The sequence below is a fragment of the Alexandromys fortis genome, unplaced genomic scaffold (genome assembly GCF_014885135.2).
Source record: "Alexandromys fortis isolate MF-2015 unplaced genomic scaffold, M_Fortis_MF-2015_v1.1 scaffold_3, whole genome shotgun sequence".
In the NCBI taxonomy this organism is placed as follows: domain Eukaryota; kingdom Metazoa; phylum Chordata; class Mammalia; order Rodentia; family Cricetidae; genus Alexandromys; species Alexandromys fortis.
Genome location: NW_026067909.1, coordinates 22,806,841 through 22,828,498, shown reverse-complemented (window position 1 = coordinate 22,828,498; position 21,658 = coordinate 22,806,841). Strand labels below are relative to the sequence as shown.

Genomic DNA, 21,658 nt, shown 5'->3' with positions numbered 1-21,658 from the left:
ACTGATTTATAATAAAAATATTGCACTCTCCAAAAAATGAATTTATAAAGGGAATTGAAGTGGCCACAGTTTGTTAAAAAAACTTTTTTTGCACAAAAAACATGAAAAAAAACCCAAAAATGTTGGAAACAATAAGCACAGACACATGATACAATGAAATTAAGAGCACCCAGTTGAGAAAAAAAGGTAGAAAATTTCTCTATTTCTTTAGGATGTGAGGAATGCTTAGTAACACAAAAGATCTTAAACAAAATATGACATTTGCCATGCAAATTTAAGCTGGCACTATTTTGCTCTGTGTCTATATGCTCCTTTTTCTGTAAATGACCAAAGGAAGAGTGGTTTGTTCCTTCTTCTCCTTCCCCACCAACGTCTTTCCAGATTTCTTTTTAACAGGTAACTTGGGTGTTCCAATTTGTGGCAAGTCAGGTCTGGCCACCCTTCCACAACAAGCCTATGAAAAGAACCAAATTAATCGTGGAAAGCAGGGGGAAAGAAAGATGTATTTAATGTGCTCGCATTGGGAAGGGAGGCCAGAGATCCAGCAAACCTCTCAAGTCCACCATTGGGGTCCTGAAGTAAGGCCAAAGTTTAAATAGAGACCAACAATGTGCACATCAACCAGTCCTTCCCAAGGTGCAGTCATGTTGTAGGGATTTAGCAGTCACTGGGGTAAGCATTAGAACAAACAGCTGTTTTCTAGAAGTAATTTGACCTTGAAGAATCCTTATGGAAAACAGTGATTGTTTTCTGATCTGTGATTTGCAGAATTATTTTACTGAAGGAGCATTGTAATCATCACCCCAAGACTTTGGTCACAAGATTCCTCAGGCACACCTGAGGTTCTTGTATTATCGTGTATTGTAAATGACATAAAATAAGGGACTAATTATGTCTCATGAGGCCCTGTGATGCTTTTTTAGTAAGACATATAAATTAGATTAAAGATCTTGGTATGAGGAAATACTTTGTGTGACAATCAATAAATACGAGACACAAGAAAACCATATGGGTGCTGGGAATTGAAGTTAGGGCCTCTGGAAGAGCAGCCAATGCGCTTATCCTCTGAGCCATCTCCCCAGCCCAAGCATATCGCTCTTTAATTTGCACTATCATTTGACTCCAAACAAAATCAACTTGCTTATTTTGTAAATTCTGTGGGATCCCATATTTTCAATTCATTGGAAAAGAGAAGAAAGAAGTTGGAAACACCTAGCCCAGACCTTGACCAGGAGTTTCCTTAAAAGCCGAGCACGGCGAGCTCGCCCCGTCACTCATGGGAGGGCGGGACAGGCAGTACGACCAGTTCTTTATGGCCCCCGATCAGTTTTTGTTTAATTGATCACCCGATTTACTCTCTCTCTCTGACCCTGGCGTGGACTCCGCCCAGACAGCCGAACCTGAGAGCGAGGATCGAGGCAGTCAAAGATCCCGGAACAAAATTACAGACCTCTGTGGCCAGCCGGAAGCCCAAAAGCGAGGAAGCGTGCAGGCGGAAACCATGTCGGGGGACATATTTGGGGGAAGGGATGAACTAGTTCGCTTGTGCCCTTGCTTGAGTGTGCTTCCGGTTGTGCTCTTGCTTGAGTTTATTTTTACACGATGCTTCGTAGAATCCCGGCGTTTATACGTCCTCGCCCCTTCTCGGGCCTCCCTCTGTCCCCTGGAAACTGGGATGTCTTGGTGACTGTGAGTGCGCTACCCGCGGCTCGGTCCGGAACTGTCTGGTAAGGCGTTCCAGGGTTTTTGGTCCCGCCGGTCTACCGTGGCTCTCCAGTTCTTTTATTTGCAGTCCTAGTTTCTCAAGCCGCCTGGGGTTGATACTGCAACCGTAGGCTTAGAAGCGGTTGTTTTAAATGTAGGCAAAGAGAAATGTACAAGATAGCTTGCCCAGGGTCGCGGTGGGTGTGGCAAACAGTCTTGTCTCCTGTCCTGGGTACTTTCTGCTGCACGCCTGCCCTTCATCTTGCTTGCTGCTACAAATCTTTGTACAGTCTCCAAAAAAGAGGTCGTTTTCTTGCATTCTGTGCGTCCCAAGATCTCTTGATGGCCTCATTAATGCTTCCCACTGTATTCCTTACTGCATTATTTAAAGTGCCTACGATGTGTCAGTTACTGGTGTTGAGCTCTGAATAAGACCGTCCCGCTATTCTGGACAGTTATTTAGTTCCACTAAAGAGGTAATTCAAGTACAGTAACAATAGCTTGGGTAAGCACAGATTACTTCGCTCTCTCAGCACATAACTATAGGAGAGCAAATAGGGACGCCTAGAGGTTGTAAGCGGTTCATGGCATCCTCCCTGGGCACACCTGTTCTATCTAATATCACGCTGAAGCAAGCTAACAATGGAGAAGGAGAGGAACAGCTCCACGGAGGAAGAGACTGCACAAAGTAGAGTTAACGGGATGTGACGTGAGGAAGTAACGAAGTGGCCAAAGAGACCAGCTCTTTCAGCTGACGGTCCTAGAGAATCCACAGAAGGAGAACGATGTTTGAGAAAGAGTTTTAACTATGTCATCATTTTTAAAATGTTGGCAGAGCTAACTTTTATTGTAGGAGCCTACATTATGAAGGATGAAGAATGTAAAATCAGCCTCTGAAGGGAACAATGTGGGGGTCTTTGATTTGGTGCCAGAGATCACATTCAGGGTTTCCTGCTTGCTAGACAAATGATCTATTACTCACACCGCCAGCAAACTAGGGGAAGCTCATGAGATATTCTCAAAGAAAGTAAGTTCGGATGAGAGATTCGGAGCATAGTTTTATCTATTTATTCTTATTGGCTTTTTCTAGACAGGGTTTCTCTGTGTCTCTCTGGTTGTTCTGGACCCCAGTCTGTACACCAGGCTGGCCTCAAACTCACAGAGATTCACCTGCCTCTGCCTCTCTCAGTGCTGGGATTAAAGGCGCGTAATGCAAGGGATCTTGAATTATTTTGCTATAACACAGGTTATGTTTTGAAGTCCTAGAGCACTCTTGGAAAGAAGCAATGTGGTAACCTGATTTCCACTTGTCTGTACCTTCAACATTAACTTTCAGATGCAAGATAACAATAATTATCAGAGGGTTTTCCTAACAAATTGTACCATATTGATGCTATGTATTGGTCATGGCAAAACTACCTTTGTAACTGTAACTAATTCTCAAGTGACTGGTGAAGTAGTCTCAGGCGTTTTTATAAGCAAATTACTTAGTTTTGGAGTTTAGGAGAGCTAGGTGATTGGCGTCTCAACGAATGGACTGTTCTCTGGAATCATAAGACCAAAAAAGCTCCTTTTCCCATTAGTGACTTTTAGGCATGGTATTTTATCTTAGCCACAGGAGAATAATAAAGACGCCCTGTGCAGTTACTACTGTGGTTTTCCGTTTCCTTCTCTGTGAGAGGAGGCTGGTGCTGACCTTTGGAGTTGAGGTGGGGGTGAAAACTCTACACAAGTCTTGCTGTGTAAGTGAGGCCCAAGGTCTGTACTAACACATGATAAATCGCTTCCATTACGGTTGTTTATAATAATGGAAAGCAAAAGAAAACGGAAAGGGCTCAAATTGAAATTCTTTTCAGTGTAAAGCAGGTTCTTTTCAGTTACTACTTTAATATTTTGGCATTGTATTTTTCTATTATTCTTTTTTTTAAATGTTTGTTTGTTTGTTTGTTTATTTATTTATTATGTATACAATATTCTGTCTGCATGTACACCTACAGGCCAAAAGAGGGCACCAGACTTCATTACAGATGGTTGTGAGCCACCATGTGGTTGCTGGGAATTGAACTCAGGACCTTTGGAAGAGCAGGCAATGCTCTTAACCACTGAGCCATCTCTCCAGCCCCCTCTATTATTCTTTAATGTCATTCCAGGACAGAAAATAATAACCAAAGACATTTTGGCACTGGCAGCTTGATCTATAGCAAGAAGGATAGCCAGTCTGTTCCAGCTGGTGAAATTTCCCAGGAGGCAGCAAAGAAGCAAGACAAAGGAGAGGAGACTTCAAAAAAAGACCTGCTAGACATTATTAAGGACATGAAAGTCGAACGGAGCACAGTAAACCCTCGTGGCAGGAAACCTTCTACCATTTTGGAGGCTACAGTTGGCAGGCATCCCAGAGCTCCAGAAGATCCTCCAGGGGAGAGGTAAATAGTTTCAAATCAATGCTCTTGGAGACCAATCTGTGGTGTCCCAATAAGCCTTTTCTTATAGTAAACAAGCTATTAAATTATAGTACTCGAGACATTGAAATAACGAAGCAGTAGAGGGTCTCTAATAGTTATTTCAGGGGTGTGTGTGTGTGTGTGTGTGTGCGCGCACGTGCGCATGTGTGTGTATTTAAGGGACAAGCAGATATTTGTAGCCAGGTATGGTGGTGGCACTTGGCTATAATCCCAGCGCTTGGGAGCAAGAAACAGAGTATTGTGAATTTGAGGCCAGCCTGAGTTACACAGACTTTATCTCAGAAAAACAACAACAACAATAATAATAATAATAATAAAATAGACATATACATCTAAGTACTCATTCTGGACTACATTTTGGCAGGGCACACATCTGTATTCCCAGCACTCAGGTTAGACCATGCATACCACAGGATTACTTTGTTCTCCTGGACTCTAGTCTTTGCTTCCTGAAGGACAGGCGCAGGCGCCGTACTTAACCACAGCACTGCTCTAAAGGAACTGAGATTAGAAATGGTGGTCTGTGCACCAGTGATGTGGTAGATATAAAGATGTCTTGGGAATATTGCTCTGTGCAGCAGTGATGTGGTAGATATAAAGCTGTCTTGGGAATATTGCTCTATGCAGCAGTGATGTGGTAGATATAAAGATATCTTGGGAATATTGCTCTATGCAGCAGTTATGTGGTAGATATAAAAAAAAATCTTGAAACCATCTGACTTTGTCCAAGAAGAGGCTGTGGACAAGATCAGTGAATGGAATACATTTGTTCTGAGTTTGAAGAAAAGTTTTTTATAATAATTTTATTTAACCATCCAGGCATCAGATGGTATCCCCAACCACGTTCTTACTTTTTATTTTGAGAGAGAGTTTCACTAAGTTGTACAGGCTAGCCCTGGACTCACTTTGTCCCCAAACACAGCATGCTCTTGTGGTCCTCCTGTCTCAGCTTCCTGAGGAGTTGAGATTACAGGCCTGGGCCCGACCAGATCCCTCCCATCTTTCTCTTAGAATCCAGTGTCTGCAAATTTGAGATAGTCATAGTATTTGCCTCACGATTGCAGTGTAACAATTACTCCACACGTGACCGGCCTTCCCTCCCTCCCTTCCTCCGTTCTGGTCATAATCAAAGCTCACTAATATGGCTACATTGGCTGCATTATAGATTGCTCCAAACACACTCTCATAAAATGACCGTTTTTATACTCACAGAGAAGATGATGTCTGAGGCCTCAGCTGGAGGCTATGAGAATCTCTGAGATCACCTGAAGTTTGCTCCCTCGCTACCAGCTGAGCCCTTAGCTGGGCTACTAGCAGAAGCAGCCACATGAGCTGTTAGGTTGCTCTGGTGTTTTCACAGGCTGGTGCCTGGGTACCAGGGATGAGTGTCAAGAGAATGTAGGAGAAGATGTATTTTTTTAATGACCTGGCATTGGAGTTAGGTTGAATGACTGCCGTCAGCTCACATTGATGTATGTGGGTCTGCTTTATTTTTAAACCCACAGAAACTGCTTTAGAGACAAAGGGAAAGAAACAGAGAAAAAGAAAGAAAAAAGTCTTTACCTGAGAATCATGCTGTTAAGCTTGCGGGGCAAATGCTTTCCCAAATAGTAAGTGACCTCACTGGTCCGCACCCAGCTTTTTCACACGTTCTGGGGATCGAACTCAGATTCTCAGGGTTGCATGGCAAGCGCCTCGCTGACTGAATCATCTCCATAGCCCTCAATTCCCCCTTTTTTCCCAAGACAGGATCTCCTTACATAGCCTGGGTTAGCCCTGAACTTGTGATCCTCTTGCTGTAGCTTCTGAGTGCAGGAATTGCAGGCGTGAACCACCATGCACGGCTGCCCGTGGTGTGTGGCCTCAAGTATTTATTAACTTAGAGTATCCTGTTTCAGAGTTTCTGTGTTCCCAGCACTGAAGCAGTACATATGTGGTGTGTATAACAGGTATACGTAAGAATATCGTAGTTCTGTGGCTGAGGTAGGCAATTGTGAGTTACAGACCAGCTTAGTGAGATCCAGTCTCAACACAGACAAACAAACAACAAAGCCACCTAGAAAACCATGTTGAATATTTGAGAATTCTTGCTTTTGTGGAAATTGAATACTTTTTTTCGTGAGTTTTCTTCCCCACTTTACTTTTGGTTAAACTAGTGATGCACTAACTTACTCTGGTTTACTTTTGATTAAAGAGTGATGTCCTAACTTACTCTGTTTTTTCCTTCCTCATTTCATTTTCCATTTAGAAGTGAGTTCCTGAGTCCTGAGCTGGTGGCAGCCGCGTCTGCTGTTGCAGATTCTCTACCTTTCGACAAGCATACAACCAAGTCGGACCTGCTCAAGCAGCTTCAGCAACACGAGGAGGAGTCGAGGGCTCAGAAGGCCAGAGAGAAGCGCAAGATTAGGTCAGTGGTCAGATGTCATGTCTCCCAGTGCCCAGTGCATGGTACACATCTGTCTTACATACAAAATCCACCTCATGGGCCAGCGAGGTGACTCAGTAGGTAAAAGTGCCTACTGCCATGCCTGGTGGCCTTCTGTCTCCAAGCCCTCACGTCTGAGGGAGAGCACTCACGCCACCAACTGTCTGTCGACCTCTGCATATGTACTGTGTTGTGCTCTGCCTACACACATGCCCACCCCACATAACAATAAAACTTAGAACATTTGCTTCGTAAGAGCAAGGACTTCCAGCTTCTGAGCCACCTCTCCAGCTGCTGTTTGTTGTATTTAATTGAGTGGCTAAGCTATTCTTTTAGGAACTTACAAACAAATAAGATAGGTTTTCTGAGAAATTAAACATTCTATTGGTTTTGCTCACACTGTGATGTCAGACACAGTCCCTCCCCATTTCCTTATGTTTGAGCTCAGCTTTTCAATATATTCTGTTTTAAAAACTGTTCTGTGTGTGTGTGTCTAAGTGTGTGTATCTGCGCTGTGTGCGTGCAGGAACCTGTGGAATCAGAAGAGGGTGTTGGTCCCCAGAACTGGAGTTGAAGGTGTTGCCATGTGGGTCCTGGGACCAAAGAATCCTGGTCTGTCTGTCTGTCTGTCTGTCTCTCTCTCTTTCTTTCTTTCTTTGATTGATTTATTATGTATAGTGTTCTGCCTGCATGTCTGCCTGCATGCCAGAAGAGCTGGCATTACAGATCTCATTACAGATGGTTGTGAGCCGCCATGTGGGTGCTGGGAATTGAACTCAGGACCTCTGGAGGAGCACTCAGTGCTCTTAACCTCTGAGCCATCTCTCCAGCCCCTCAAATAAAAATTTCTTAATAAGAGTATATTTTAAAAATTGGAGACATGTATCTTAATGTCTGTGTCATGTGAGTATAAGTGTGTGACTTTTTTACTCATAAATCTTCACACTCATCGGGGCATAAGAGTGAAGTAAGAATGAAATGGTATGTCTCCTCTTGAGAAAAGTGTGCTGCTCCGATGCAGCTAAGACTCCTAATGCACTGGACCTTTTCATTTCAGTTTCCGTCACATAATATCGGATATGAAAATTGCCAGATCCACTTCTGTAAGAGTTAATACCAGACCACAGCACCAGATTCAGTTTGATGAAGAAATGGACAACTCTCTTGACCAGGCGAGGCTCACTGATGTAAAAACCAGGTATTGGAGCTCTGTAGTCTACTGGATTTTGTTTGTGTAGATTTCTACTCCAATTGTCGTCTTAATTTATGCTGCACATTATCACTGATAGACCCAAGGTCATCGTGGATGCCTAGTTAGGGTTTCTATTGCTGTGATCAAGCACCATGACCAACCTGGGAAGGAAAGGGTTTATTTCATCTTCCAGGTCCAGGTGGCAGAATCAGAGAACTCAAGGCAGAAGCCTAGCAGCAGGAACTGAAGCAGAGGCCGTGGAAGAGCACTGCTTCCTGGCATGGTCATACTGCCTCTTTCTGTTTGCTGTACTCTACAACTCAGGACCACTTGCCCAGTGAGCTGGGCCCTCCCACATCAATCATCCACTGAAAAAAATTATCAATTAAAAAAATAGGCCACAGGGCTGGAGAGATGGCTCAGAGGTTAAGAGCATTGCCTGCTCTTCCAAAGGTCCTGAGTTCAATTCCCAGCAACCACATGGTGGCTCACAACCATCTGTAATGAGGTCTGGTGCCCTCTTCTGGCCTGTAGGCATACACACAGACAGAATATTGTATACATAATAAATAAATATTAAAAAAACAACAAAAAAAAATAGGCCACAGGTTTGGCCACAGGCCATGTAGTGAGGGTTTATCTTCTCGAGAATAGAAGTCCTAGCATGCTGGGGTCGGCATCCAACACCAAGGCAAAGGTGGCGAATGGCCACCCCCAAGAAAGGCTCGCAGGCTTTTTCATACAACTAAAGGAGTTCTAACCGCAGTGTGCTCATTCTGTCTAGAACTGGCTTACCAAGTGGAATCGTATTAGTACGTTTCTATTGGTTAGGGCTAACGGGTTGGCTAAGGCTATAGCTTTTACATTCTTGGGAAAGTCTGGACAAGTCCCAGGCTTTGTCCTTATTTGGTTATAAGGTAATGGGGGGTTTGGCCCAGGCTGAGGACGCAGTTCCCCTTGTCCTCACTGTCGGGGCGCTGTGATTCATGTCTTCCTCAGAGACTGTCTTGTTCTGTTTCAAAAGGCAGGAACTGAGGCCTAGTTCTTAGCTGAGTTATTAGGACCTGTTATGATATTTGCCTGGCCCTCTCATAAAACGGAACAGTTTGGGGAAAGGTTTCCAGGCAACAATCAGTCCAGTTCCAGGCGCACAGTGAAGCTGAAGGTGTGACAACCTAGAAACTCTTGTCCAAATTACATATGACCATGGGTGTGGGTCCCATAGCTGAAAGGCCTAGAACCTAGTGTGGTCTCTGACTGAGGTAGCACAGAGGTCAGCAGCCATAGAGCACATGAGACGTCTTCCCTAAGGAGGCGGGGAGAATCTGGGATAATCATTCTGGGGAGTTAGGGTGAGATCACCAGGTCATTAACCACATCTACTCTCAGCTCTGCAATGATAATGTTTAGTAGGGAAAAGAACCTGAGGCCTCGGGGGCACTTCTGGACAGAAAGGCATGTTTCGTTGTCATTGATTTTAAGGTCAGGGTCTTACTATGTAAGCCAGATGGCCAGGGTGGCTTGGAATTCCATCCTCCTGCGTCTGCCTTCCAAGTGCTAGGATTGCTGGCAGCGGAACTCCAGGAAGGCCAGTGTTTACAGCTACAAGGCCACCTAATGGATGAGGTCTCTTTTGTTTCTTTTAATTTGCAACTTTTCCCACTCTTTTGTTTGTTTTTGTTTTTCAAGACAGGGTTTCTCTGTAACTTTGGAGACTGTCCTGGAACTCACTTTGTAGATCAGGCTGGACTCAAACTCAAGGGATCCGCCTGCCTCTGCCTCTCAAGTGCTGGGATTAAAGGAGTGTGCAACCACCGCCTGGCTTCACTTTTTTTAGTAGAGGAATTTGATTGAGAAAAGAAATTTCAAAGTTATATTTAAAACTATTCCAGTAGTTTATGAACTGGTTTTTAGTTTTATTCAAGTAAATAAGTAAATTGAAAAAAAAAAAAGTGTTTCTTTCTGTTGAAAGAGTGAACTGTTGATAAAGCAGTCTGTCCTGGTTTCCTTTCTGTGATGTGATCGAATGCCCTGAGGTTCTTGCCTACAGCCCTGGGGGCTGGGAAGTCAAAGCAGGGACCGGAAGCCATGATCCTGTCATGTCCACAGTCAAGAGCATGGAGACACGTGTGTTCTCTGTACTTACAAAGCCCAGGATTTTCTTGGGCTTGATGCCACCCCATCAACTAAGGCGATCCCTCACTGAGAGGTCCTGCCCAGCCTGATGTAGGCAATGCCTCATTGAGATTTCTTCCTGGTGACTGTAGGTTGTGCCAAGTTGACAAACATCATAATTAATTGGGTATATCAGAAGTTGCATATTAACTCTCTGACATTAATTTCAGTAGTTTGTAAAAATGGCTATGTAAAGAAAGTTAAGAATTACTTTTAAATTACAGATTGATTGCTTTATAAAATAGCATGTTTTATCTGTGCCTTCTTCTACCACTATAATTTGTAGCTAAACCTTTCACTGCTTTCTGTCTCAAGGACAAATGTTTACTTTACTGGTTTCTATTTTTGCAGATTTTTATTGATTTACGTAACACCAAGTTTTCTAGAACTTTCAATTGAGTATTTTGAAAATTAATATTAGCTGGTTTGTTATATTTAAAGCAGAAATCCAAGTGCATATGTTTTTTTTTCATTTATGAGTCCTAAAATTATGGTGATTTAGCTACAATGTCAATGGGGGTCAATGTGATTGTCTTTAATTACTACATAGATTGTTTCATGTAATCTTTTCCTTAAGCATTTTTGTTGACATTTTATAAATATATCTTACTAAGATTTTTTTTCCCAAATGTTTCTGTCTTAGGAAAGGTTTATTCAAGGGGAAAAGACTTTCCATTTTTGACGTGAACGCGTTTGCTGATGAAGCACCTGAGGCAGGTTTGTTAAGAATAAGACTTCTCCAGGTGGAGACTCATTCTGTCTTTCTAAGATGGCCTTGGTGTTTTGATTGTAACAGTTGGGTGTTCGCGGTTTCTTATTTCTTGCTGTCGTTGACCTAGGTCTTGCCTGTGAATATAGGTGTTGATCTGCTTATTTGGGTCATGCTTCCCCCCTTAAAATATTGCATCCTTTGGGATCTTGAGAGATCAGTGCTACCAGATAAATAATCCAGAGCTATGGATTGGCTGCTATTTTTGGTTAGAAAGTGTTATTCACCCACCATTTGCGTTATAGCACTCTGCTTTTACCTGAAGATAACTAATCTGTAGTTCCTGATTTTGAGCAGCTCACTACCCAGAATAGGAGAGCATGCATATACACACACACACACAATTGAATACTTTTCAATTGGGCTAATTTGGCTGCTTGACAATCTTTTCAAAAAACTAACTTTTCATTTCATTAATTCTTTGCTTGTTTCTGAAATATTAATACCAGTTCTGATTTTGATTATCTCTTACCATCTGTTTTTTGGGATATTGTTATTGTTTTTCCAATGCCTTTAGGTGCTTCATTAAGTTATTAATTTGAGACCTCAAAAATTTTTATGTAGGTACTTGATTCTATATTTCTCTTAGGAATTGCTTCAGTATGTCCCAAATTTTTGTATGTATGTTTTCAATTATGGGAATTATTTAATTTCGTTTTTGATTTCTTCCTTGACCCAATTACCATTCAGCAGCATGTTGTTTAGTCTTCCATCTGTTTGTGTAATTTCTGCAATTATACAGCTTTATCCCATTGTGGTCAGACAGAATGCAGGATGTGATCTCAATTTTCTGAAATTTTTGAGGTTTGTTTTGTGTCCTAATACATATTAGGACAAAAACACGATCTAATTTGAAGAAATTGCTGCTGAGAAGGATGCATATTCCTTAGTATTTGCGTGAAATATTCTTGTTGGCCCGTTTTATATATGATGTCATCAAACTCCAGAGTTTCTCCATTTAGTTTTTTTTTTCTTTTTCGGGATGACCAGTCTGGGTGAGAGTAGACTATTGAACTCACACGCCTTTACTGTGTTGGGGTCAGTCTGTGGTTCTAGATCTAACTAATGATGTTTCTTTTATGAAATTGGATGTTCCTGTATTTGGTGAGTATATATTTAAGACTGTACTAATCTCCTGGTTCATTTTTTTCCTTTGATGAGTTTGATATGTCTTTCTTTCTCTGTTCTGACTTGTTTGGTTTCACATCTTATTTTGTCAAGTATTAGAATAGTTATGCCTGCTTTTTTCAAGTTCCTTTGCTTGGAATACTTTTACCCCAGGTGGTGTTTGCCGGTAATGGTGAGGTGTGTTTCTTGGACTAGGGCTGTCAGAATGTGGGGAGCTAATATGGGGAACATGGGTAGCCTACCTGGGTCTCTGGAGTGACCTAGCCTGGTTAGTTTTTTGTCAACTTGACAACAATTTAGAATAATTTGCAAAGATGGGATGTCAATTGAGGAAACGCCCCTACCAGATTGACCTGTGAGCAAGCTGTGGGGGTGTTTTTGTTGTTGTTGTTGTTTAATGTTTGGTGTGGAGGGTCCAGTCCACTATACCAGTCCTGGGCAGGTGGTCCTATGGCATATAAAAAGGTAGACCAAGTAAGCCATGAGGAGCAAGCCAGTAAGCAGTGTTCTTCTGCCAGTTCCTGCCCTGACTTCCTTGGGTGTTAGATTACAATCTGTAAGATGGGATAAACCCTTTCCTCCCAAGTTGCTTTTGGTCATAGAGTTTTCTCAAGGCAGTGGAACCCTAACTGAGGCAGGACCAGTCTGGGATAAGGTGAGACCCAGAGGGTTGGCAAGGCAAGAAGAAGTGGTAGTCCCCGGCTAGCAGCACACTTCCAAAGGTGGAGAGGCCAGGAGGTGGTGGCAGTTCTTGGCACGCAACCGTAGGATTTTGGGGTGATCAAATGAAGGCGTACTGTGAAGTGGAGAACAGTCTCCACACTGTGGGGGGTGGTAGCTGGAGAGTTCCTGGTAGCTTATAGTCTGGTTTTTAACTTTTTAATTAACTCAAATTGTTTTGCCAAAGTGCTTCTACCGTTTTATATCACCATTGGCAATGGCTGGTGAGAGTGTGGCTTATTCTTGAAAGATGATTTAAGTTTCAGAAGGAAATAAATGATTAAAGCGTAGAAGGTGGTGAGCACAGCCGCCATCTCTTACTCCTGGGGCTGATTGTCGAGATTAAATTAAATGTGTTTAAAAACATTTTTCATAGGCGGAATGCTCAGAATTTATTAGTATTTTTTCCTTTTTCTTGACAGGCCCTCCTGTAGGATGTGATATATGAGAGAATAATAAAAATTAATAACAAAAATAAAAAAGACATTTATATTTTCCTGTTTTTTTCAATCATACAGCTGCGCCCCCTTCTCTCTGGGAGATAGAATTTGCTAAGCAGCTGGCCACAGTCAACGAACAGCCTGTGGGGAATGGGTTTGAGGAGATGATCCAGTGGACGAAAGAGGGGAAGCTGTGGGAGTTCCCAATTAACAACGAAGCAGGTCAGTGTTACTTCAGACTCCTGACAGTTCTCAGCCAGAGCTTGTTCCGGAGGGCTCCATCTTAGCGTGCAGCTAGGTGCATGTGGATCTTAGAGCACTGGTGTCTGAGAAGAAGCCTAGCAAAGTTGTTTTAAATTGTTGTTTACAGATGGTTGGAATTTTATTTAATTCTAGATATTTGATAATGACAATAAAGGAGTAAAATTATATGTCAGAATGTATCATGGGAATCATGGGTGTACTTGAGCAGTGGAGTGCTTGCCTAGTGCACCTGAGGCGTGGTAGCCCACAGGTTTAGACCCGCTTACAGGAGGTTGGGACTGGAGAATCAGAAGTTCAAGGTCATCCTCAGCTTTAGGACTCGATACAGCTGTTTGAGGACAACCTTGGAAGTCAGTTTTCCCCTTCACCATGTTCTGAGACAGATTCTGTCTTGCTTACTGCTGGTCCTGCCTGCCGACCCAGAGGATTCCCGCGATTCTCCTGTCTTGCCTCCCATTTCTAGTAGGGGCTACACGGGGAGTGCAGAGGTGTGTCCTATTGCATCTGGCTTTCTCACGTGGGTTCTGAGGATCAACTCGAGTCATCAGACTTGGGCGGAAAGCCATCTCCCCAGTCAGTCCCCAATCTTATTTTTATGGCTTGGCAGGTATTTGGACCGTTTACATTTAAAGCAATTGTTGATCCAGGGGTGGTGCTCCACAGCCTACCACAGCCGCACTCTAGTGTTTGGGGTGTGGAGGCAGGAGTGTCAGGACCAGGCTGGGTGAGGTGAGAGCCTGTCTGAAAAGTAAAACAAAAATGAGAGTTTGCTGAATTCCTGGAATATAACCCTGCGCCTTTAGTTATTTACATTTTTGAACTTATCATTTGTGTTTTCTTCTTTTGGACTACTTGAAAATCTATGAGTCTGTCTTATTTTACATTGAAATACTTACACACTGTATAACTTTCATCATAGTTTCTCAGATGTTAGCAATATGCGTGAGCAAGAGCTGTTTCTTCTATAGGTGGGAGAGCCACTGTATCTCAGCTGCTTCTATTTAGTCTCTGCAGCATCCCTAGGAGGGCGTCCTCCTAGTCCTCATTCTGTGTCTGCAGCATCCTAGGAGGGCGTCCTCCTAGTGCTCATTCTGTGTCTGCAGCATCCCTAGGAGGGCGTCCTCCTAGTCCTCATTCTGTGTCTGCAGCATCCCTAGGAGGGCGTCCTCCTAGTGCTCGTGCTGTGTCTGGAGAAACTGGTGCTCACAGTCACGTTTAAGTTGGTGGTTAAACTAGGTCTAATGTCACAATTTGTGCTTCTAACTAACTCTGATGCATCATTAGTGTTATTTTATGATGCGGGCTTTACACTCACAACATGTTACTTTCAATTTTATTTCCCAGGTTTTGATGATGATGGCTCAGAATTCCATGAACATATATTTTTGGATAAGTACCTGGAGGGTTTCCCCAAGCAAGGACCAATTCGCAACTTCATGGAGCTGGTGACAAATGGCCTTTCGAAAAACCCGTATCTGAGCGTTAAACAGAAAGTGGAGCACATAGAGTGGTTTAAAAAGTACTTCAATGAAAAGAGGGACATTCTCAAGGAAAATAACATAGCGTTCGCTTGACATCATGAAGAAAATTTTTATTTAAACTTTTGAAGATGTGTATTATAGCTAAATAAAAATTTTATTAAAGTTTTTCTGTGTTGATTATTGTATCTGATTTGACTAATATAGATGTGAAATGACTTTTAACCTGAAATGCGTTTTGTATAGCAACAGTGAGGTACAGAAGAATATCTGAGAATTAGTAATACACCGAAGACAGTCTCCTAGGGTTTTCAGTAGGTGACTGACTGCTTCTTTGAGGTATATGATGGTCAGCCGTAAAGCTGACAGCATCGAAATCCTGTGTAATTAGACCCTTTACCACAACAAAGTATCCGACTCAGGCTAATGTTAGAACTAATACAGCATAATACAAGCTTGGGTAAGGCTTCATCACAAACGCAAAAGCACCAGTGGGAAGAAGCCATCACACCTCACAACAAGCTGGAAGTGAAGCCCCACGGTCCCTTGTGAGACCATAGTCCCAGTGACTCGGGACCCTCCAGCCAAGCCACTTCCTTCGTTTTAACTGAGATTTTTAATTTATTATTTGACGATTTTGTACATACATGCAATGTGTTCTGATCTAACCCCGCCCCCTCTGCCACTGCTTCTGGACCCTCCCAACATGTTCCCCTTTCACCTTCAGGTCCTCCTCTTCCTTTTCATGACTTGCTGAGTCTAAATAATCCTGGCTACAGGCGAATACATCCCCACTTGTAAGGATCCATGCCTCCTACGTGATGTAGGATCAACACAGTAGAAGGCAGGAAGTAGACAGTGACCAGCATCCGTTATCCCAGGAAAGCAAAGGTTCACATTAGTGGTTCCGGTATTGTGTTAATCAAATGGATTCTTCAGCCCCAACTAACCAGAACCACAGACTCTTAACTCAAAAGGCCTGGTAGAATGTCTGCTTCCCTCTGTAATGTTACAAGTCAGCCCTCAGTTGTTTGCATTGCTCTCAACATCCTACCTCCCAGCTCCTACAGAACAGCTCAAACACTCAGTGGCTTCTCTAGCCCAAAATTCCAAAGTCCTTCCACAATCCCCAAAACAACAGGGTCAGGTCTGCCACAGCGACACCCACTCCCAACATCAACTTGTCTTAGGTTTTTGATTGCTGTGATGAACCAGGACCAAAGCAAGTAGGCGAGGAAAAGGCTTATTTGGCTTACACTTCCACATCACTGTTCATCATTGAAGGAAGTCAAGACAGGAACTAGGAGGCAGGAGCTGATGCAGAGACTATGGAGGGGTGCCGCATATTGGCTTGCTCAGCCTGTAATAGAATTTATGACCAACAGTCCAGGTGTGGTACCACCCAGAATGGGTTGCCCCCCCTGTCCCCCATCAATCACTAAGAAAATGCGCACATGGGCTTGCCTACAGCTGTTCTTATGGAGGCATTTTCTCAATTGAAGTTCCCTCCTAGATGACTGTAGACTGTGTCAAATTGTCTACATAAAATTACCCCCTGGAACAATGGTGCTTCTGCACTAGCAAATGCTACATGGTTCAAGACAGAGAGACCAAAGACAAGTCATGGACAAGCCTCCTCTCTTTGGTGGGCTTGTGACTCCCTTCCACTCTGGCCCCACTCCCTCATCTTCATTTTTATTTTTATTTTTTTTCCAAGACAAGGTTTCTCTCTGTATCCCTGGCTGTCCTGGGAACTTGTTTTACAGACCAGGCTCACTTGACCTCACAGAGATCCCCTGCCTCTGCCTCCCTAGGCCGTGTTGGGATTAAAGGCCTGTGTCACCACACCCAGCTTTCTTTGTCTTTTAAATGTTTTACCAAGATCAAACCATTGCCATCATTAGTTCCCCATTAAGACAATGGGTGTCCTAGCCGGGTCCCCAAGTGGGCCCCCAATCTGTGGTCTCCTCTAAATCAATACAGCCCCCTGTGTAATTAATTGCTCTCACAATGCTTCTCCAAGAGCTCAAGACGGGCAGTTAAACGATGCACTACTGACAGGCTCAAAGTCTCCTCCCACCTGAACCTGACCCATGCCCCCTTAGATCCTGGGGACAGAGTCTAGCAGGAAGTTACCAACGAATGAAGTCATCACCCCACCCCCGTTTTTTATAAAATCTGTCCTCAGGGTCTGGAGTGGAGGGTTAGTGTTCTCCAGGCCTCAGGTGGGCTGAGAAACTCCAGACAGGAAAGTCTTGGCTTGACTGATAACACCTGTGGACTGGCAGGGTCCTGGGAGTCGTTGATAAGGTGATCACCATCCCAGCTCTGCTGGCGGATCTACCACTTGAGACCTCAGGGTGACCGACCTGAAGGTGGAATCTCCCATCCCCAAAGTTCTTTTTCCCACCCTATAGGACCCCCAAACCCTATGCCACATGTGCAGTCTCCACTTCTTTGGTGACACCAATGCCTTTTGGTTCAGGAACACTTCTGCTTCTGGAGAGCCTGGCCTCTGCTCTCTTTCATTCCCGTGACCCCTCCATCAATTCTGATCTAACACCCATAGCCTTGGGTAAACACGTTCAGGATCAGCCTTGACCATGTCTGAGTAGTCTGGACTGGTCATCCAGAAAGGGGGCGGGGGGGGGGTGTCACTGATGTCTCAGGTCAGGAGGGTGAGGGAAAAGCTGCAAGTTTGGTATATTCCTTATCTATCAATGGCCTCTTTCCCTATTGGTCTATCTGTCAGGGATCTGTCAAGCTCCTAGTCCTTTATTCTGTCAAACTACTAGAGGTTTATTCTAGTAATGGTAAAACAGGAGGATGGGTTGGGTGTCCCGGGGAGGTGAGAACAAACATCGGTTCAACCCTTAGAGGACACCAATAACAGAGGAAAGTAGGGTTCTACTCAAGTCCAGCTTGGTAAACCAAGGAGTGTATTAGGCTTACTCACCGAGCATGGGTAAGGAGTTCCAGGAGAGTAGGTGACATTCCATAGGTTCCTCATGCTGCTGCGGTAGCCTCAGACACATTGGAGATGGACCCCACCTCTTGATTCTCTGGTAACGCTAGAAAGAGAAGTCCATTTTGTTGGTGTTTATTTTTGAGATTTTTATACATATAATAACACACACACACTCACGTTTGTTTGTTTTGTTGTTTAAGACAGGGCTTTTCTGTGTATCCCTGACCGTCCCAGAACTCTTTCTATAGACCAGGCTGGCCTTGAACTCAGAGACCCATTTCCCAAGTGCTGAGATTAAAAGTATGTGTCACCACCACTCAGCTGGGATTACAATTTACTAACAATATTTCCCCCTTTCCCTCCCTCCCAACCTTCCCAACTTTCCCATATGCCCCACTCTGCTCTCATGCAAATCCATGGCTTCTTTATTCACTGATTAGTAATGTATGCATATATATACATATACATATATGCTCATGCATATGTATTACTAAACATAACCTGTTGAGACCATCTAATGTTACTTGTATGTGCGTTTTCAGGGTTGACGAACCTGAGTTACCAGGGACGCAGCGTGGGTGTGAACCAGCGAGCCCCTGCTGCCACACGGTGGTGCTGGCACACAGCTGACATGTGACTAGGCTAGTGCACACTGGGCTAGGGCTCACGTGGGAAGAGGTGAGCCCAGACCACCACACTGGGTTGTGGGAAGTGGGGGCATAGCACATGAGGAAACAGGCATTCTGGAACACAGCAGGTGTGACGTAGTAGTAGCAGGGTACATGTGTAAATACACAGCGTGGTTACCTGGTGGCCTGGGCATGCCTGTTAGCCCTCCTTCACACTGCCCCCGGGCTGCCAGGTGGCAGCCTAACCAGTCCTTTTTGCAAGCCTATCACATCCCGGAGCAGGTATTGCCCCGCCTCTTTGCACGCCTGCCATGTCCCAGATTTGCCACACGGTGGGGCAGGATTGCCTGTTCGCCTGAGAGCCTGTCCCAGCACCAACTCGTACCAGCTTTATTTTTTGCTTTCTTTTTGCTTTCTTTGCCTGGTAACATCTGTTCACACCTGCTGGCATGCCTGCCATGTTACAGCGCCACCACCTCCTGCCCTGGGCACCTGTTTGCACACTTGCCAACAGGCCCCAACACCACCATATGGCAGCCTGGGCTTGCCTGTTTGCATGTTTTCCATGGCTGGGCAATGGCACATGCTGGGCTTGTCTGTACGCATGCTTGTCATGTCTCTGGACCTCCAAGTGGTGACCTGGCCACACCAGTTCACAAATCTGCTGTGTCCGAGAGCCACCGTGTGGTGACCTAAACTCTTCTATGTCCAGTACCACCGAGTGACAATATGGGGCTCATCTGTTTGTACTCCAGCTGTGTCCCAGGGCCATCTCATGGTGGAATGAACATACCTGATTGTATACCTGTCGTTACTAAGCACTGCCATTGAGCAACGTCAATATGCCTGTTCATACATGTGCCATGTTCTGGAGCTACTGTGTGGTGAATTGGGCATGTCTGTTCTCACTTCCGCCATGTCCCGGTAGCACACCATGGGAGCACCAGCACCTAAATTTGCATGACTCCATTGTCCCAGCACTGCCAGAGTTGGAATTTATTCGGGTGACTGACAGGCTGTGGGTCACAATAGTCCAACAATAACATCTCCTGATGGACAAGGTCAAGGATCCTGCAGCTGTTTAGTCCACAAGACTGGACGTCTCAGCTGGTTTTCAGTCCCCATTGGAGTCCCAGAGAAGTAGTTCCCAGTGCTAGATACACGGAAGCCACAGTAGCAGGACAGATGGACTTGACAATGACAGCAAGGACAAGCAAGCAAGCAAGAGGAAAGCTTTCTCCTTTGCATCCTTTCATGTAGGCTGCTACCAGAAGGCGTGGCCTAGATTTCAGGTGGGTCTTTGACCTAAAATAATCCAGATTTTCCCGTGAGTTTCTCACCTCAAGTGATCCGTCAAGAAAATTCTTCACATGGCCCAAGGCCGCTGGGTGTTAGCTGATTCCAGATGGAGCCAGGCTGACTACTAGCAGCAGTAGCAGGGCTACTACTAGGGACACTAACCTTCATAATGTACGTGTGCAATACTGGCCATCACAACACGTGGATGCACGAGTCTAGACATCTGTACCCACTTAAGATAGGGCTAGGAACTGTGTGTGTAAACCGGTACCTACCCACCTACCTAAGACATAGCCTGGAAACTCAAGTGTGCCAGTCTGCACTTACACACCTAGCAAGGACTGGTGTAGGAAATACATGTAAGTGAACTTGCACGTATACACCTAACTATGTCAGGGATAGGATATTACACTTGTATGTGAAATTGCACGTCTACAATCACCTATGGGAGAGGTAGGACATACATGGGTGTGAGCATTCACATATATAACCATCGATTGCAAGGATAGGAAAAATGCGTTTGAAAAGCTGCATATACACCTACCAAGACAGAGCGTGTCTTAGAGATGACAGGGAAGCTATACCCACGATACTCCGATCATATGTCTGTCTTACTGAGACACGAACAAGGACAATACCAATAGACACGATAATGTGGAAGGGGTCCATCTCAGGTGGCCTCACCTCTAGACAAGGAACAGCTGAGGAGTGCCAAGATCAGGAGAATCAGATTTCCACATAATCCTATGCGGATGGTCCCCCAAATTGACTGTCCAATATCAAAAGTGGTCAGCCCTGAAATCATATATGTACGAGCAACACTAAATGGGACCCATGATGTGTGTATGCATGTATATGTATGTGAGAATATGTATGTATGTATGTGTATATGTGTGTGCGTGTGTGTGCACACACACATTTATATAAGTAACAGTAACAGAAAGAGAGGTTATGAATTGGAGAGGGAGTAAGTTGGAGAGGCCACGGGGAGTGGTCAGGAGGACAGGGAAAGGGGGAAATGTATAGCTTCATTTTAAAAATAAAATCGAAGAAAAAGAAAAACTGTGACTCAGTGGGTTGTGTGTTGTAATAATAGCGGTGGGGCTGCGTCCCCAGCACCCCGGCCACCTGCTAGCTTATGCCCCACAATAATTACACGGACACTGTATTCTTTTAAACACTGCCTCTTCTCGGCTAACTCTCGCACCTGGACTAGCCCATTTCTAATAATGTGTGTAAGCACCCCAAGGTGCGCTTACCGGGAAGATTCTAGCCTACATCCATCCTGGGTCGGAGTTCATTGCACCTGCCCGGGAGAGCGAAGCATGGCCTCTGCTCCAGAGAGCAGAGCTGTCGAGTCTGAGCTCACTTCCTCTTCCTCCCAGCATCCTGTTCTGTTTACTCCTCCCACCTATGTTTTAACCTATCAGGGCAAGCAGTTTCTTTATTTAATTAACCAATGACCTTCCTCCATCAGTTGTGATGAAGGTACACATCTCTTTGGGAATGAGTTTTCCAAGAAATGCTGCTTGAAGCTCGCTTTTACAAATTAAACATTGATTCAGCCCATAACCAAGTCAATAATGTGGTTTGACATTGCTGATAATAATTCAACAGATTTAATCAGCTTCCGTACTATACATGCAGTCTATGTAAAATTAACTGACCTTTAAAAAAGTCAGCCTCATCAGTCTTACTACACTTTGGACTCCCAATATAATTAAGTCCTACCAGATGAGTTGACTACATAGTTTGGTTTTTACCAAGTTCTTTATTCACCCTTCATAATCCATTCACACTCCTAAATTGGAAAAATGAATGTATGTGTAAGACGTGGACACACACACACACACACACACACACAAAATATTGAAAACGACACATGAGCACAGATTGACAACATCTGACTATAACTCCCTGTGTTGTTCCAAGCACGTAAGAGAAAAACGATTTCATTCCTCGTGAGATGCCTGGAAAGGATTGATTAGGACAAAAAGGTTCCTTA

General features: G+C 44.1%; 1 protein-coding gene across 1 annotated transcript; it reads left to right on the top strand.

Moving 5' to 3' along the window:
• Positions 1-1,510: 1,510 nt before the first annotated feature.
• Mrps31 (mitochondrial ribosomal protein S31) lies at positions 1,511-14,925 on the top strand. The gene is made up of 7 exons (XM_050137645.1): positions 1,511-1,727; positions 3,855-4,127; positions 6,415-6,573; positions 7,649-7,789; positions 10,602-10,675; positions 13,094-13,237; positions 14,624-14,925. Exons 1-7 carry the CDS (start codon positions 1,603-1,605, stop codon positions 14,851-14,853), a joined length of 1,146 nt encoding a protein of 381 aa, XP_049993602.1. The 5' UTR covers positions 1,511-1,602; the 3' UTR covers positions 14,854-14,925.
• Positions 14,926-21,658: the final 6,733 nt, after the last annotated feature.